At 38.7% G+C, this 19,938-nt stretch overlaps 1 protein-coding gene across 3 annotated transcripts in view; it reads left to right on the top strand.

Moving 5' to 3' along the window:
- Positions 1 to 19,938, top strand: part of nbas (NBAS subunit of NRZ tethering complex) — a 296,070-nt gene that overhangs the window by 30,407 nt on the left and 245,725 nt on the right. For all 3 annotated transcript variants that reach the window (XM_036582328.1, XM_036582327.1, XM_036582326.1), the window contains exons 14-19: positions 3,779 to 3,972; positions 8,786 to 9,046; positions 11,430 to 11,555; positions 12,779 to 12,930; positions 14,401 to 14,538; positions 17,381 to 17,459. In XM_036582328.1, coding sequence (XP_036438221.1) covers positions 3,779 to 3,972; positions 8,786 to 9,046; positions 11,430 to 11,555; positions 12,779 to 12,930; positions 14,401 to 14,538; positions 17,381 to 17,459 — 950 coding nt within the window. The remainder of the gene's footprint in view (positions 1 to 3,778; positions 3,973 to 8,785; positions 9,047 to 11,429; positions 11,556 to 12,778; positions 12,931 to 14,400; positions 14,539 to 17,380; positions 17,460 to 19,938) is intronic.

Below are 19,938 nucleotides of genomic sequence, written 5' to 3'. Positions count from 1 at the left end.
AGTCAGTGGCAGACATTAAAGGCTACTAACTGGCATGTGCTATCAAAGTGTACAGGCCTGCTGACCACAAAACAAAGAATGATCCCCACTGAGGGGTTTTTTTTTGTGCAGAAAAGACCTTTCCCTTTGGTAGAAACTGACAGCTGTGGGCCAAATCTGGTCTGTTATATTATTTATTTATCTAATTTTTGCTCAGTAATATTCTCATTCCTCCCTTCTGGGGAAGCTACTCTACCCCTACCAGCAATAGATAATTGCTAACAGTTGGCATCAGTATCCAGGAGTGACCAATATGATATCATTATCACAATAAATTATATCACAAAAAGCCTTTCTGAACATGTTATAGGTATTGAGGGTACTTCCACAACAGAGCAACAGGATGCCTCCTTAACCCATTTGTGCCCAACTATATTTAGTATAGAAAATGAAAAAATGATACATCTTGGTTTAAATGGATGAAATTTTATATGGTTATGTTATAGATAAACAACAGTACTCTGTGTAATTTTCATGTTTTATTCAAAATCATTTTTTGTATCATTTTCTACAAATCGCTAGTGCTATGCGAGCGAAAGACTCAATTTAAATTTTTCTCGCTGAGATGTAAACAGCCATTTAGAGTGGTATGATCTCAAAAGCAGCATATTATAAATCCTTAGTACACAGATTTCTTTACTGCAGTGGTGATGAGAACCAGGGGTCACAATGTCCACAACACAAATACAGCCATTTTATTTAACGTTTACTCCCACTGGTGAGCCTACATGTGTCTTTGAAACGGTGCAATGTTGGTAATGGTAAAAACGTAGTAAATCTGAAATACTAAGCTTCCATTGGGGACTACTTTGTCTTACAACACCCAGCATATACCTCTCTGTCATGAATGTATTTCTAAAAATACATTTTAGGCCAAAAGCTTAGTTAAAAACAAAACTATTGTAAAACATTTTTTCAAAGAGTTGAAGTGATAAAAAAGGAAAGCTCAGAGAACCATGGACAAAAGGAAGTGTAAAATTTCATGTATGGAAATTAATGAGCAAATAAGTTATGAGAGGGCTCTGAAGGTCTCAAGAATATGCGCATTTGAATCCTGATGATGCTGGGAGTCAAGATCGCATAATTGGTCCCTGGATTAATTGGATGTATTAGTGGTCACTATGTAAAATATTGAATTTGTTTTGAATAAATGTGATTAAACTTGTTCCATCTTGTCAAATCATGATTCATATTATGTATCATAAAAATATTCCAGAGTGTCATATTTTATTTTTGCCCACTCTACAAAACAAGGTCTGTTCTACCGGGTGGGACTTCCTGCACGTTGTTATGCATTGGAAATAGTTTAACAAATTATGATCATGCAGCAAGTATTAGGTACAAACAATAGAATAAAACAAGAGTAAAACAGAACGAGCGCTGACGTAGAACTAGAGAGGACTAAATAATTACAAAACAAACTATGTACATGTAATGTTTTATTCCCTTTTACTGTTAAAACAGTAAGCCATTAGGCTATGACAGAGTCCACTATCTCTGGGAAATTCTATCTGAGGAAAAGCATTGTCTGAACACGTTAAATTACCGATAGGTGAGTTATGAAAATTAGGAAAATATAATACTTCATAGTTTCCTGCAGTCATCTACAGCTGAATACCAGAGTGACTCCACTATAACAGAAAACGCCTTCTTTTCCCACTGTTTATAGGCATAGCTTTGGAACTCCTCCTCATTTAGCAGTCTGAAGTTTCTCTTTCAAGTTTCTGCAGCACTAGCATGCTTTTGTGGTTGCTTTTGTGTGCACTGTTTTAAGAGAAGAAGCAGCCATGAACACACACCAGCAAGAGCTCACAAATGCACGAATTGGCAGCTCTAATAATTCTAATAATATTTTGCGAGCTAAAATAATTAATTACCAAAATATGTTGATTTACTTGCTAATCATTTATTATTTAATGCAGCTGTGTGCAAAGGTTGGCCAAATGATATGTTTTGTTGATTTTCTAAGTGAAAATAAGTTAAGAACACACCACTGCACGTTTTAATGCACAAATACTTTTTATTTGCTGAATTTGACATGTTTAGGGAGAAAAACATAAAATGTGGCCAGTGCAAAAGTTATAGCATGTTTTATATATTATGTTTTATTTGTTTTGTCCTGTATGTTAAACTCAACAAATATTTAGAAACTGTGCACTAAACTTTTAAGTTTAGCAAAAATTAAGCACATTTAAGTGTGTTCCTTGTAGAAGATGTGGCAATTTTACTTAGAAAGTCAACAATTAATGTAGTGTGTAATCTTTTGCATACAACTGTACTGTAGGTGATATAATTCAGCTTTCAGATTCATAATTCAGATTTGATGATGATGATACTACTACTACTACTACTACTACTACTACTACTAATAATAATAATAATAATGTACTTTGATCCTTTCCAAGGTTTTTATCGTCTCTTCAACGGACTGTGCTCAGTAGGGGGCATTCACATGCTTCCTTTTTAAGAAGGTGTAACTTGTCCTGTCAGCTGCAGTGGCAGACTCCGGAAATAAGGGACAGGTTGCATGTTTATTCCTGTAATAATACCTTTCAAACGCACACACTCGCACACAACGCACACACATTCTCACAGCTCGATAAGTTATTCACAGCGTAGGTGATGGAGACGGGGAAGGAGAGAATAGAGCACTTTAATAAAGATCCGTGCTCAGATTGTAGCAGAGGTGTTAAATTCACACGCTGACATTTTGATCAGACACTTTATATCACACATTTTCAAAATGCAGCCACGTCTGCCCCCTCTGCTCCCCAGTGCCCTGTCTCTATCTCTCTGTCTCTCTGTCTATCTGTCTGTCTCTGTCTGAGTAAAAAAAAAAAGTGTGTGCTTAATTTAAGTCTCTTAACAGCTAATAAAAAAAAAATTTAAACATTTAAATCACTTATTCGTTTATCCCTTCCTGATCACTCATGTCTGTCTATGTCAACTGACACATCACTGACTAGAGTTTTCTGCATTAATTTATGCAAAAAACATTCTAAATCACTATTCCATGCACTATTTTTGTCCTCTCCAGGATGACAGGACAGTGGTAGTCTGGATCTTTACCATTTCATCATTGAAACACTGCCTCAGTATGACAATTATATTACAGTGTACTTAACATCACTGAAATGTTCTCCTCTTTTGAGACATTCTGTTTCGAACAAGTTAGCTTTAACATTACCACTTTTAGTGAATGTCGAGTAAACAATAAAAAACACAGCCAGGGCAGTATATATCTGAATTTGTATTTCGTAGTAAAAGTGTGGCCTTGGCAGTTTGTGTATCCCTCGTTTAAAAATGCATAAGAATAAGTCAGTTTGTTGTGGTTGTCCTGTCATGTACACAGTATATGGGTGTGTGGTTGCTTCTAATATTGATCACAAGCCCAATATTATTAAATTTCCCCACTTAGAACTTGTTAAGACAACATTGATGATAATGTGATAATGTAGGCTATAATTACAATTGCAACACTTGCAATTTGAAAACTGCACTCTCTTGTGATTTCGATAAGAAATGATTAATCTTTCAGCTCCACCCATCAGACACCACATGGTCCCTAATGATGGACCCCATGCTTCACGTTGAAAATGAATAGGATTCACTGTGGAGCGTTGCAACGTTGGGCCGATGGAAATGCAGAGCCATTCTTAACACTATGTTGCATTAGTGAGTAATTATGGTTCTCTCTCTTTCTTTCTCTCTCTCTCTCTGTCTCTCATTCTCTCTGTAGATAAGGAGCAGTATCAGTGTCTGATGGATGTGGGTTGGTGGAGTGATCAGGCTCTGATTCTGGCTCGCTGTTCCGGCTCTCTCACCGTCTCCTCTGTGCGCTCTCTGTCAAACCTGCTGGGGAAATCCTGCGAGTGGTTCGAACCTTCACCCCGAGTCACCTCAGCCCACGACGGAGGCTTCCTCAGCCTTGAGGTGTGTTTATTTTTACATCAGTTACTGCATGAACCCTTCTCTTTTGCAGATGTGAACCACCAGAAACATTTGTAGAAGACGAGACAGGTGTTATCTAGCACCAGAAACAATGATACTGCTACACAAATAAGATATTTCTCTGTGTGTGTAGACGATTTCCCATCATGCATAAAAAAGAAGAACTCTGTGTAGGAACCCGCAAGTCATCATGTTGTATCACTACACCAGTTAGTTCTAGTGTTAGTGTTAGTTCATTTGCTCATCTGAAGGGGGAGCCTCTGCTATTTCTGAATTATAAGACATCTTATTAGATATACGACTCTGTGAGCTGCACATACACACAAATGTCTACAGTTACACAGAATTATGTGTAGAATTATGCAAAGAGACAAGAGAGTGAAAATATAAGCAAAAAAACACTTTTAGGTTTAGTAGCCTCCATGATGTCTCAGTGAATGCATTTACTGCTTTCTTTTATTTATATTTATTTGCCTCAACCTAACGCACACAATTAAGATTTTGTTTGCTTCAGCATAACATGACTGTGGAAAATGACTGCAGTCAGCTTAAATGATTGTGATCATCCCAAATAATTGTGATTAGGCGATTATGTAATAATTGTGGCAGGACATTATTATATGATATTACGTGAAAAGCTATTATTATTATTATGTTATTTTTTCTTACCTGGGGTTAACCAAATTTCTAAATTAGTCAGAATACACACTCCTAATTTATACAGTCCATTTTAATAGAAAGACATCAGACAAAGGGCCATACTTATTCTTTAACTCTCTGATCAGTCTGTACCACTTTGGTGTATGTATTTATTACATCAGTGTGAAGTAAGGGATGAGCATTTCAGGCTTTTTTTTATGTGATGTTTGAGTTTGTAAAGTGTTAATTGACTAGAGACAGTTATGCCACTCAGCATCTATGAAGAGTTCAGATATCTCATATAAGAGTGTATATCATTAGATACAAGCTAAAATGTGTATCCAAAATCCTGATTTACTATTCAATTTTTTTTTGCTTGCATATCTATTTTAATGTTAAAAAATTGCACTTATCTCTAATTAAAATCTGTTAAGTATTCAGGATAGGGATATCAAAATAAAATGAAGTTCAACTTTTGAGTGTTCATCAATTTTTTTTTAAAATGTGCACATTTAATGCAGAAACGTCCATTCGAATGTTTAAAGCTACTTCTGCTGCAGCCCCAATTAGTTATGAACATGATTGCAAATGATGAATACTTAACAGAGGGAAGAACATGCCATTGCTGACTCTAAACAATTTATTTTGGCTTTAATTAGAACCAAATGGTGTCTTACACCTTATAGGGATATTTGCAAATATCTGTCATCTAATGAGCAGCTCAGTCATTCTGAATGAGTTCATATGTTTCCTTTACACCGATCAGGCATAACATTATGACCACCTCATTGTCACTGCTGGACTGAGAATAGTCCAACAACCAAAAATATCCTGTCAACAGCGTCCTGTGGGCAGCGTCCCTGTGACCACCAATGAAGGACTAGAGAATGATTAGCTCATACTGTATAGCAAGAGATGAGCTATCATCTCTGGCTTTACATCTACAGGGTGGACCAACAACACAGGTGCATCTAATAGAGTGGACAGTGTTTAAAAACTCCAGCAGCGCTGCTGTGTCTGATCCACTCGTACCAGTACAACACACACTAAAACACCACCACCACGTCAGTGTTATTGCAGTGCTGAGAATGATGCACCACCCAAACAGTACCTGTTCTGTGAGGGTCCATGGGGGTCCTGACTGAAGAACAGGGTAAAAGGGGGCTAACAAAGTATGCAGAGAAACAGATGGACTACAGTCTGTAACTGTAGAACTACAAAGTGCACCTATATAGTAAGTGGAGCTGATAAAATGGACAATGAACCTAGAAACAAGGAGATGGTCATAATGTTAAGCCTGATCGGTGTATAAGCTGAATGACACCAGTGGACAAGATATGCCCTCATTTGAGGTAACCAAGTGATCTGCTTCAGATAGCAGCCTTTTCTGACAAACAGGCATACCTGTTTTGAAAACCTCTCAAATCACGACTCCAGGCTGAGTTACATGTCCTGGATGTAGGACATGTAACATTGACTTGGAAGTCTCTTGTTTACTTGGGTTAGTTATCTTCTTACTAGTTTTCATTGCAAAATAATGTTTTTTTTATTGAATACATTTGAATATTTGACAAACAAACAAGGTGAAAGTTCAAATTTAATTTAAAATCCCATCTGACAGCCCTAATTCAGGATGAATAGAGTTTGCAGGCCTCCAGTCTGGACGTCGTACTTCCCTGCTCTGAGCATCTTCGCTGTCAAAAATGGAGAAATGCTGAGGGCAGCCGTCCCTAATAAATTTACCAGCCAGATGTTGTCTTTCCCCCTGTTGCTAGAGGATGAAAATCCTGGTAGGGGAACACACAGTGGCTGTTGCTGCAAAGTTAATTGCAGTGTGGCAGCGTGTCAGAAAATGTGCGCGTGTGCCTCACTGTGAATGTTCGCAGTACCAGCTTATAGAGCAGTACTGAGATATGAGGATACAGAACTAATATCAGCACTGGTGTCCATATTGCTGCTTTGTTGTTTGTAGTTGTGTCATCTGTAATAGATTTGTTACCAGCTGCTTTGGCCACACCAATAAGGCTAGCATCAAACTGAGTTGTGAGAGAGAAAGATGTGCAGATGGAGGGGGAAACAAGTGCAGGGAGGTCTGTGTGTGTCTGTGTGGTTATTGTGTTCTTCCCTGCAGCAGGTTCTTTTTCATCAGAGGCTGCTGACTCTGTTAGTTTCCTCTGGTGAGGAGACTGATGTGACTGTGATATCCCACCCTGCTCTCTCTGTCTCATGCTCACTATCTCTCTCTCCCCCTAAGTCTCTCTCCCTCTACGTGTATTTATTTATTGATTCATTTATTTGCAGGGCGTCATCGTAACCCTGCTCAATAGAAAACACCTCTGCTCTTATCTCATCCCTCTTTTATTATTATTATTACACATCTGTCTTCAGGCTTGTCGTTTTTGGGCAGGAGTGGTGTAGAAAGGGAAAGCTGGAGGGGAGGATGGAGTTGGGGAGGGGAGACGTGCGTGTATATGTGTGTATGTATTGTTTCTTTTTTGCTGCCGAATGTGTCACTGGAGGTTTCCCTTCAGTGTGCATTGTGTGAGATTTGTATGATAGATGTATGGAGAGACGGGGTGAATGGTATCTCTCTCGCTCTCACTTTCTTTTTCTGTTTGTACAGGTCTCTCTATCAAGTTCAACAGTGTTTTATTGTCTTGAAGGTTGCAATGTTCGGTTACACTTGAACTCTGACAACATTTAATATTGACAGAAGCATGCCATAAACACGTCATGGCAGATGTGCTATGCTGTCATGAGTTATCTTGACAGATGTTGTTCAGTTATACAACAGTAGCTGTGTTTACATGCAGAGCTTTTCACCAGTCTGATTGAGTTCGTTTTGGTTCTAGATTATAACTGAGGTGTTTATATGCACTCTACTCAACAGTGTGATGAAAATCTGTGTTTACATGGACTTTAAGTAATAAGATCCAAAAATTACACGCATGTGTAGATGTTACCATGACAACAAGCATCATCATCGTTATTGCGAGATTTACGATCATCCATCCTGATAACTATTTTAAGTCCTTTAAAGTTTGAAGCATAAACTTCGTCTTCGTCTTCTCTGCAGACCAGTTTCTGCTCCCTGCCATGTTGAACTTTATAAAGTCCTATTATGATGCAAATGCACATGCGCAGAACACATTTAAACTTCCTGAGTAGGAATGTAATCAGATACAGGCATTTACATGGCTATTATTCTTGTATTTAATGGATCATTTACAGGATTACCCACCTTGTTCAATCAGATAAAAATTGTTTTCATAATGGCCTCAGTCAGACTTGTCTGTTCTGATTGAGCTGTGTACATGGATGTATTCTATTCTGACTGAGCTATTAGTTGGATTATTAATAGACTATCAGGCTGTTACCAATAACAGGAATTGTGATGACAGATGCTATAATGTTTGACGTCATGATAGCACATACTGTTTTTTTCTGTGTGCTCTAGTTAGCTGTCATGAAGATCAAACATTATGACATATGCCGTGATCATTAGCGCTAATGGTGATGGGACTCTTTCTAGATGACATGCATAGATCAGTGTTAGGCAGCAGAGTTCAAGTAAAGTGTTATCAAATGTTACAAATTTCTCTTTTTTCCCCTCTTTATCTCTCTAAATCAAAAGTGTGCAAGTATTTCATCTTTGGGGGCCAAAATAAAGATTTATTGTGGGCGAAGACCACACAAAACTACACATTATAGGTTGTAAATTGAAATGGAGTTTTTAAAACTTAGTTATTCTTATAACATTACACTATTTTGTTTTGTTGCTACGAAACTTTTCTCATTGGATGAAGAGGTCGGGGGTGCTGGCTTTTGCCCATGGACCACACCTGCTTTAAACAGTACTTAAGTGGTGTGGATATTGGCAGCTGCCATATTTCCAAAGCAGTTAACAGTAAACATAACTTGTTATTTCCAAGATTGAGAGCCTGCTCTGCTGTTGTAGATGAAACGTTTTACAGAAAAGCATGCTTTGTTTAACTGCTTTCTAGAAACTTGTAGAAGCTTACAGAAAAGGGTGGAATCTGCACATTTTCCTATAGAATATGCTAGAATATGGGTAATACTTGGAGCATTGTTTCTAATTCTCTCTCTCTCGCGCTCTCTCTCTCTCTCTCTCTCTCTCTCTCTCTCTCTCCCCCAGTGTGAGATCAAACTTGCTCAGAAGCGCTCCCGTGTGGAGAGCAGTGGAGCTGCTGAGGATGATGATGGCGAGGAAGACTCTGACTCTGATGAAGAGTGCTCAGCAAAGGCTCGTTATTTTGGCTACGTGAAGCAGGGCCTGTACTACGTGACTGAGATGGAGCGCTTTGCTCCACCGAGGAAGCGTCCGCGCACGGTCACCAAAAACTACCGGCTGGTCAGCCTGAGGTCTACCACACCTGAGGAGCTCTACCACAGGAAGGTGGGTTGGATGGAGAGTTGGACCTGTAATTGTTAAGGATGCAGCAGTCCTATCTGAACGATCAGTGTTGGGACCAATCAAGGCTTTTTTTAATTGACCAGTATTGACTATATTAAGCTGTGTAATAGAAGTCCTATAAAAACAAAACATGTTTCTTATGCTATGCTCACACTACAAAAGCAGTGATTTTAATGAAGCATTTCATACAGAGTAGTTGTTAGCCTAGTATATTTTATGTAAATTTGATTGGTTTACTAACCTGAATCTATTTTAAGTAGTATAGCACTATAGTAAGGCTGTATTGTCTGATAAAATATAAATGTCATATCAGACTCAACCAATCACCAGAGAAGGACTTGATCGAGACCAAGCTTTTTCTGTAGAGTAAGATATGCAAGCTAACACTACCGCACACTAAAATGACATAGTAAGATGGGCAACCTCACCAAAATACCTTGTGCATACCAGTAAACTTTGTCAAATGGGTTAGTTTTAGTTGCTTTGGCTGTAGTGGCCAAAGTAATAGACTTATACAATACAATGTCAGTTCAGTGTGGGGGAGTGTTAGCTTGCCTGTAGCGTAAATATAGTATTACTTAAATTAAATGATTAATCATTTGTATTTTGATTGCTGAACAACCCCATAATTCAGAAGATCTAGTGCCAATTAGAGGAAAAACAAACACAGGGCAAAACATATTGGCTTTGTTTACCCAGAAAAATCTACAAAACTCTAAACTTCACACTTTACCATGTTCCCAGATGCATTTCAATTGTTCTTCACAGTCTTATGGCGAAGAACTACCACCATCAATGTAATTTCAGATGTCATAATTTTGTCAGTGTTCTATAAAGCTGGACTAACTTTGCAACTGTTACTATGAATAAATGCATTTGTGGGCGGAGCATGGATAAGCAGGGTTTTAATTGCGGCAAAGGTCTTGGGGAAGAACCCCCTGGTGAAAAGCCTGACTATGAGTTGACCTACACTATATGTCCAAAAGTATGCAGACACCTAATTAGTGAATTTAGCTACTTTAAGGTACACCCATTGTTGACACAGGCATTCAGTTGTGTCCATGTAGCTTGTCCAATCTCCATAGAAAAGCATTATAAAAGAATGGGGCACTCTGGGGCAGGCACACATGATGCCTAAGAGTGTTATAAAGCCCCCAAGAGCAACTGTTCTCTGGAGTGTGGAATGTGGAGAGCACCATCCAATACCTTTGGGATGAGGTGGAGAAGCATTTGTGATCCAGAACTAACCATCTAACATAATTACCTGACCTCACTAATGCTCTTGTGGCTAAATGCAGTCACATCCTCACTGCCATGTTCCAACATCTATTGTTAAACCTTCCCTAAAAGAGTAGAAGCTATTATTGCAGAAAAAGGGGAACAAACTTACTATTAATACCCTTGATTTCAGAAGAAACGGTATATGAACAGACGTGTACAAACTTTTGAATGTGTTGTGAATCTACTGATTTTTACATATAGAAACTGTTGACAAGACATGGGAAGTAGTTTCTAAAAGCATACCTTTTCTCAGTTAATTACTTAAAATATACCAATTAGGTTGTAAAAAAATATTTAGTCATCAGCAAGCAGGTCTGGTGTGTAAAACCAAATTATGCTTGTACAATTTGCTGGAAAAATCTAGTCATATGTTGGTTGAAAAGAAGACGGTCACCTAATGTGAGGTCATTGTTTTTGTCAAAAGAATTCAAATTTTATTCGAGGAAATAACACCTGGTCATCTCCCCCCCCCACCCCCAAGTTCAATTTAGTTTCTTATGGGGAGGTCCATTTCTTCTGGGAGGTCCAGGACCTCTTAAGCTCTAAGTTGGGTAGTGCAGGTGAGTTAGATGAGGTCCTTAAATCAGCTTGTGTTAAAGGGGTACATGGGTTACTGAAAGCATATAACCATATATCATCGTTTTATGTGGGTGGGTGGAGGAGAGAGAGGACAGGAACAGAGAGTGGGGAAAAGAGAGGAGTACGCAAAGGCCCTTGTTAGTAGTTCTGTCAGCAAAACAAGCGCCATGTAGCGCACCGAAGCACATCAGAACACACACTAACCCATTAAAGCACAACAAGACACAACAGGACACTTCCAGAGTGAAGCCCAATCTAACAGGAGGCAGAGTGGGCTTTGAATATTGAACAGTGCTGGAGTAACACGGGCCATTGCAGCCTAGCAGGTTCGCTTTCCCCAGAGTGATTTACAAGTGCGGCAGCCTTTGTTGCGGCTGGGCTAACAGAGGTGATAATACTGCTTTGTTTACGACACAGCTGCCTAATGAGGAGCCCTGGGAGCCAAGCACAGACATTAACCTCTGTGTGCTTGTGTTTGTATGTGTGTGTGGGTGTGTGTATGCAGATTGATAATGAAGAATATGGAGAAGCTCTCTCTCTGGCTCATATCTACGGATTGGACTCTGATTTGGTCTATCAGAGACAGTGGAGGAAGTCTTCTGTCAGCATTGCATCTATACAGGACTACTTGGTGAGCGCATCTACACCGTAGAAATTGTTTGTAGTTTGACCATCCATTGAAGTCCAGGCTGAAGCCCAGCTGCTTGCACGCTGTATGTTGATAGGATAGAATCCACGATTGTAGACCTCTTGAACAAATTTTAGATATTTTTGAAGGTGCTACCTTCAGCAGACTACACTGCATAGTTCTCATTAGAGGCCTGTGGATAAATTAACGAGGAGCAAACTAACAAAAGCAACAGCAGAGTGGAAAGCTGAGGTTCCTTTCAAGAGCCTCCACTGTAACAGTATTACACTAACATTGTGAATGTGAGAGAGAGGGACAGGGCTACAATCACCCTATGGAAATGATATGATCTTCATGCTGAGTTCATACACAATGAAAATAATGTTATATAAGTATTGAAAGCAGTACATGTGTGATGAGGCTTATATTGTCCACTAATCTAGCTACAATGAAATGCACTGCTTTTTAAACAGAAATTGGTTTGGAAAATGGAAATTTGACCTATTTCAGGTCAAATTTCAGCAAAAAAAAGAAAAATGTGTTTAATCTCAGTTAGCAGCGACAAAGAATACTCACAATATAATAATCACGATAAACTGTGCAAAATAATTTGATGTAATTTATGCATTTTTGCTCTTACCAGCAATATGGCTAATTAACTGGTTTGCTGTCCAAAGTTTGCTTCTTTAGTTTTGCAGCTATGATCCCAAAATATCTACGAGGCAGCAATTAGCATTGTGCAATCTGAAAACCTGAGTAATAACATTTCTTTTTTATATATAACAGCGTTGAATACAATGTCAAAAAACTACATCAGCAAGTGTGCCTGAGATTATTTAAGAACTCGACACAGTTTGAGTCAAGTATGTGACAATTTAGACATGCAGTTTGTACAATGCTAATTAGTGTACCTAAACTTCCATTACTTGTTAGCTGCCTGGGCCTTATAGCTCCAGTGCAAAATTATTGAAGCAAACTTCTGACATCAAACATGTCTTGGCTGATCAACTGCATTTGAGATAAAAGGGGACAGTTTTGTATCACTTCACTTCCTGAAAAGCTGCCAGCTGTTTTATAATAAGCTCTCTCTCTCTCTCTCTCTCCCTCCCTCTCTCTCTCTCTCTCTCTCTCTCTCTCTCTCTCGCTCTCTCTCGCTCTCTCTCTCTCTCTCGCTCTCTCTCTCTCTCTCTCTCTCCCTCTCTCTCTCTCTCTCTCTCTCTGTGTAGAGTAAGATAAAAAAGCGTTCCTGGGTTTTGCACGAATGCGTTGAGAGGGTCCCTGAGAACGTGGACGCTGCCAAGGAGCTGCTGGAGTATGGCCTGAAGGGAACAGACCTAGAGGCTCTCATCGCCATCGGCAACGGAGAGGATGGAGGCAGGTGTGTGTCTTGCACAAACTCGAACAAAACTCCAGTTATTATACAGGCTGTTGGAATCAGAAATCTACTTAATGTAAGCAGAGTTTCTAAAACTTCGTTCATCACAGGACAACAGCACAACCATGAATTGCTGTGTCCCTTGAAAGAATCTGCTGAAATAGTGTCAAATTTATCTTTCACTCAAACCTAACAAGACAGTACAACACTGCCTAAGAAACATCTCAGCATTGTAGAGAGCTTGTAAATTGCAGAACAGACAGCTCAGCTGAGATCCAACAAAACTGACTGGTCAACAGTTTCAGGTTGCATCATTTGCTGTGCCGTTATGTAAAGCTTATGAACTTCTAAAGATGATTATGCACGTCTTGATCTAATAACTAAATAGACTGCTTAACCTCAGAATGTTAGCTCTTGAAAACTCTTGTTTCAAACTCTACCCATAAAGTTAAGTAAAAAGTCAGCTTTTATGAATTTTCACCACAACAAAAATGTCCTACTTTCATGTTTGTAACTTGACAGTTTCTTCGTAGCAAAGTCAGCTGTTTTTCTTTGCCACCATGATCCAGTCGAACTGTGAGTTGTCACCACACCAAAAAGGTTCCACTTTTAATGTATGTTAAATAGGGATTTACTCGTAGGGAAATTTTATTGCCGTTTCTGATTTCTTTACTGCCAAAGGACCTTTCTTTGGCCAATTTTTATTAGCCATTTTTATCTGAAGCTCAAATTTTGTGGACTGCACAAACACATGAACACATTTCCAGTGCTTCTATTAGCCAAACTTGTAGTGTGAACAATATTATTTGCCCTTTAATGGGCCAAAACTGGCTTTTAAATTTGATGTGTTTAATCAGTTGCCTGTTTAAATAACTTGAATTAAATAAATTACTGCATTGAATGTAAGAGGCAACTGGCTGTTTAGCATAATGAGTCATACATTATTATGCTGTGACATTTTGGTACAGGTATAGCAGCAGCAGTGTGAGTGCACTTACCTGACTCACCACCACAGAGTTCTGCCAAAAATAATAATGAATTCACCTTTTACCGATTTCGTAAGCCTTAATTCCTCATTCCATGCAGTATTAGCCCACTTCTGTTCTTGCATTCATCATGAATTGTTCACATAAAATAAAGTGCAGCTGACATTTTTAAATGCTGTAAAAACATAAACAGGTAAAAAAAAAACACATGCTATATTTCCTTGTTGTATAATAGTGTCTAATGTTTGGTGTTAAATCAGTAATTAGAAAAACAAAATTGGCAAAAATTCCTTTCTGACTGAGTATGATGAGATATCTACTAAAATGTAAATTGCTGTACCATGGAAATCTAGTCTTGTTTGAAAAGTACTTAAGTCAGTAAACCTTCCATTCACATTGACTCTAAGTTAAACGAGTAATGCTCTGTTAGTGTTGTTTGCACAGTGACTTTTAGAGCTGTTGTATTGACCTCTCTACTCACACTTAGGTTCATCTTACCGGGTGATGTGGACATTGATGACTCTTCTTATGAAGATTTCCAGTCGATGGAGGAGGAGATGGAGCGGAAGAAAGAGAGAGAGGCAGAGAAGAGACAGGAGCTGCTTAAGAAAGTGGACTTTAGCAAGTATGATTTCAGTCACTCACACATACACACACACTGGGGAATGCAGGCTCATTTGGAGAGGCACAATACAGCTCATTCTCAAGAGATTAGTAAGATAGGATGGGAGAGAGAGAGGTGGAAGAGGGAGTCAGAGAAAGAGAGAGAGAAAAAAACAGGAGTGGGAAAAATAGAGAAAGGGATAGGAAGTGAGGGGGGAGGGAAAGGGAGTGAGAGAAAGACAGCATGGAGATAGAGAGTAAGGGAGTATGAGAGAGATAGGTGGAAAAGGAAGTGATGGAAAGAGTGGGGAAGGGATTTGGGGAAAGACAAGAAGGGAAAATGAGTGAGAGAAAGAGAGGGGGAAAGGAGAGCAAGAGGTGAGACAGAGAGCAAGATACAGAGAGTGAAAATGGATTTAGGACAAGAATGAAAATGGAGAGAGAGCAAGAGAGAGACTGAAGGGAAAAAAAGAGTGAGAGAGAGAGAGAGAGAGAGAGAGAGACAGAGAAAGTGGAGGAAAAGGCATGGGAGATGGGATGAGTGAGAGGAAAAAAGAGAGACCGTGAGAAGGAAGAGAGAGGGAGAGAGAAAAGTGGGGGAAAGGAAGTTAGAGATGGGGAAAGAGTGAGAGAAGGAAAAGTAAACTAGAGAGACAGAGGAAGGTGGGGCTAAAGAGTGAGAGATGGAGAAGGAGTAAGAGAAGGAAAAGAGAGTGAGAGACATAGAAGGGAGAGAGGGAGAGACAGGAAAAAGGAGGAAAGGGAGTTGGAGATGGGGAAAGAGTAAGAGAAGGAAAACGGAGTAAGAGAAAGAAAGAAGGAGAAGGATAGAGAGGAAGAGACAGGAAGGTGGGGGAAAGAGTAAGAGAAGGAAAAGAGAGAGAGAGAGAAGGAAGAGAGAGGGAGAGAGTGAAAAATGGGGGAAAGGAAGTTGCAGAAATGCAGAAAGAGTGACAGAGAGAGAGAGAGAGAGAGAGGGAAAGAGTGGGAGAAAGAGAAGAAACAGGAGTAAAAGATGGGGAAAGGAGAGAAGGATAGGGGTGAATTTAAGAGAGAGTGGTTTGGAGGCAGGGAGAGGCAGAGGGTAAAACTAAAGTGTGTTTATAGATTTGTTTCGAATCTGCATGAGGTCATTTATGCTGATGTTGTTTGGTGCCCAAAGCCCCCCTAAATGAACGAGTCTCCTGTGAGTACCTACAGAGGGTCAATCAGGAAGAGGCTAACATTATAAACACTGCTAATCAGAACACTTGTGTTTACGCACAGAAAACGTGTACAATTTCAGCACATGACACAATCCAGATACTTAACTCTCACCCTAATGCTCTCATCACACAGCCTTATCAGCTGGATCTAATTTCCACTTAATTACAGTTTGTACCCAGCAGTGCCTCAGCTCAGTATGTCGGAGTGCATTGACTCTGAGCGCTGTGTATGTGAATATTGCAGATTGAACTTTCTTGGAATAGCCTGTATTATGTCCATTTAATTTTGTCCATCAGAGAAAGAGAGAGAGTGCTTGGGGCCTGTGCTTTGATGCAGTCTCATCTCCTCAGCAGCGCTGTAGCGATTATGTAGTGGAAAACCAAAGGCCGTCATTTTGTTAATTCCTTTTTAACTGCGCACCCATTACAGCAATGGAGCAATATCGATCAGACTGCTGACTTTGCTGAAAGTCTGTGCGTGTGTACTTGAGATGGGGGGCTACTCAGTGAGCCAGGCTTTGTTCTCTCACTCAACTAATGCTCAACACGGTGCAATTACCATTAAACTGACTGTTCAAACTGTGAAACTACAGCTTGTGTCCTCCGTTACAACCCCTCGCCGGCTACGGCTACAGTCCACCAGCTGGTCATAAAGCACATTAGTCTAACCATTCAGCCATGCCTGACTGCAAGAGTTCATCAAATAAAGCTAACCTGGGTGATACCAGAAGTTATGCTGCGTTTCACTGAACTCAGAAGTGGAAAGTCGGAGCTCGGAGTTTGGAATTACATCATTTTCGGCTTACGTGGTTTCAAGCAGGAAAAAAACATCTCATCTTTTTGAAAGCAAGTATTGTTAACAAGAAGTTAGCCAGTTAAGGTTAGTCATTGATTTTTTTGATCTCATAAAGCGAGCAATTATCTCTACAGGAAACATCTGAACTCAGTAATGAGAATGGGTGTCCACATACTTTTGGCCTTATGTGTGTTTATATTATATTTAAAAATAATTGTCAGTCTTTCCTTATTATTTTATTGTATTCCCACTTCCTTTGTCTTTTCTTCACTTCATTTTAGTCTCTTTATTTTTATCTCCTTAACTTAATCTGTATTTTTTATCTAAAGATCTCAGTGTTTTATTCTTCCGTGTGTGTGTGTGTGTGTGTGTGTGTGTGTGTGTGTGTGTGTGTGTGTGTGTGTGTGTGTGTGTGTGTGTGTATGATATTCCTCCACGCATGAACGGATTTATTTCATTACTCTCTCTTCATGCATATTAGAGTGCAGCTCTTTGAAGTGGAGTCCTGCTGATGAGTGAGAGATATGAGCGATAGAAGAGGGAAGATATAGAGATGGAGGGATAATGTGAGATTAGGAGAGACTGCTGGAAGGCTGCGTAATGAAGTGAACCCCCCTGGTCGTTTGTGTGTGTGTGTGTACCGTGCTCTTTAAGGTTGCTGCTTGTTTTTGATTCTGGGTGGACTCACCCCAGTGGTCAGTGAGGTGACTGTAAGGCCGCGTGTGAGTGAACGCCGCCTGTGGTCCTGCTGCTGGGGGGGTTGTTTGTCTGAGTGAACACATTCTGTGCTCTGGATGGTTTGTGTGATTGCATGGGTGTATGCTGTGGTCTTCAATGCCTGTGCTGTTTTTTTTTCTGTGTAGATTGACTCTGGAGCAGAAGGAGCTGTGTAGAAGCAGGCTGAAGCTGCTCTGCTATCTGGACCGCCTGGCCACATATGAGGTAAGGCTGACCTAGGGCTGATTTGATTATGGCATAAATCATAATCGTGATTATTTTGGTCAGTGTTGGATCGTGATTGTTACTTGATTACTCATTGACTTTGGAAATATCATGCATTTATTGAACTTTAAAGAAAAAAACGTTTTTTTGTTCCAGTGGATTCTTTGAACGTTAAATGCAATTCAACTGGAAAAAAAAATACATGCAAAAAAGTTATATGTATCCCAGCGCTATCCCATACATTTTTATGTATATATATATATATATTTATTTATGTATGTATGTATGTGTACAAGATCATGGTGTAGTGCACTTCCACAACCTACTTATCTTGTTTTCATAATTGTTGGAAGCCAAAATCGTAACTGAAAATAAAATTTGATTAATCGCCCAGGCCTAATTCTAAAAAAAAAAAATAAATAAAAAAATAAGAAAACTCTTCTCTTCATGGTATCATGTTTTTTTGCCTCCCATCTGAGCAAAGGAATATTTTATTTAATCAGGGGTCTGTTGCAGCGTTTGTATTTTTGCACTTAATATAGCCGCACAATGCAGACGTCACATGATTAAAATTAGCTAGGACTGTCACTATTACCATATTAGTAATTATCAAAATAATTGGTAATATCATTAATTGAGTAATCTGTGTTTTTTCTGCTTTTGTGAAATAAAAATAGATCTACCTGAACAAAAAAAATATTATAAGGGTTTTTTCTAAGACTTTAGAATACTTTATACTGAAAAATATATAAAGAAAGTCTTTGAAGATATTATATAAAACATATGAAATATATAAATATTGAGAAAACATCATGTGGCAAAAAATGCATAGACATATTTATGTCTGTCAGGCTTGGTTTCTTACTCTAAGTGTATGAGACTTTAAAAGATGATCAGTGTACCTGCAGGTATCAGTAAAGTCAATGTAGTGCTTTTTAAGGCCTTTTTTAATGCTGCAATTTAAGAAATACAGAAATAAATGAAGACTGATTTTACATACATAAAAGCACACAAATACTATAAAGAGTCCTCAGAGGGGAAAATTAAATACCTGAAAAATGTAGGATGTGGGTCCTTTTAAGTGAGGAAATGTACCCAATAATGCACAGCTAATGAACTTGCAGTCTGGCACACTCAAGCCTGAAAAAGAGTGATGTGCTGATCTTCTTTGCAAAACAATTACATTTAATTTATAGAAATCACAATCGCAATATCAGTCAGATTTTTCACCAGATTATTCAGCTCTAGCTCTTCCACTGATCTTTGTAGGACTGGGTGTTCAACGTTTTTGAGACATTATTGCCAATGCAGATTCCTTCCTTATAGATTCCTGAACAATACCTTTTTTGATACCTCATTTGAAAATTGCAAACAAAGTGGCTGTGGTTTAACAAGAACTGAGTATGTGGTGCTGGAAGTGGAATGTTTACAGATTGCACCAGATTACAGAGTAATTAATAAGATGTAATCTGAAGTTTAATCTGATATTATTAGCATGCATGTGAAATGTAATTTAGACAGCCATTCGCTGAGTTAGATTTTAGAGCAAGGATGTCTAATGGATCACAGATGTAGTAATGAAATGTGTCATTGAATGACACAGATAATAATAATGATAACATTAATATAATTTGTTTGGTACCATAAACATATTGAATTTTGATATCCAGCACTAGATCTTTGTAGGATGCTCAGTTATATAGAGCGCAACTGTGTCTACTCTTCCGTTTACCTGTCTGTGGACTGAGGCTTTAGAAATCCTTTCATAACCCATTTCCAGTCATTTGAACTTCACCAACTTTTCTTCTAAGGTGCTGTGAAAATTCTTTTTATCGGGTCATATTGTACTTGCAACAATTCTGTTGTGAAAAGCAGTTAAACTAAATTGGGTTCTTTTTATATAGTAAGACAGGTCAAACTTGCACCTGAAGAGATCAAAACATATGACTTCAATTACCCTCCTTTGAAGAGGTTATTATCCTGGAGGTTCACATACTTTTTCCCCATCAATGACCTTTGTTCAAACCATTTGTTAAATAAAGATATGGCGGTATAAAATACTGTGTGCGTTACATGTTAAATGAGACTCATTTATTATTACGACAAAGATGAAGATCTCGTTTTAGGAACCATTCATGCCGAAGTCCAGATCATTCCAAAGGGTTCACACACCTGAATTATGTTTTTAAATGTTCTGCGCTCTCGTGTAATGCTAGAAAATATTGACGTGGAATTCCACTAATTTTTCAAATATTTTGCATAATTCAGTTCATGTAAACAAAGTCATTCAGAGTGGTTTGATGTGAAATTGTGCATTGTAGAGAAACATACTGATTTTTTTCTTACAGTGGTGGTGATAGGAACCAGACCACAGTGTTTACAACACAAATTTTATTTACTGTCCAAAATGAACAGTGATGTTACGTCTTTGAGTTTTTATGTTGTTGATGGTAAAATAGTCATATATTTTGAAAAAATA

Source organism: Colossoma macropomum, unplaced genomic scaffold, assembly GCF_904425465.1.
Source record: "Colossoma macropomum unplaced genomic scaffold, Colossoma_macropomum, whole genome shotgun sequence".
In the NCBI taxonomy this organism is placed as follows: domain Eukaryota; kingdom Metazoa; phylum Chordata; class Actinopteri; order Characiformes; family Serrasalmidae; genus Colossoma; species Colossoma macropomum.
This window is presented reverse-complemented; position numbering and strand designations above follow the sequence as displayed.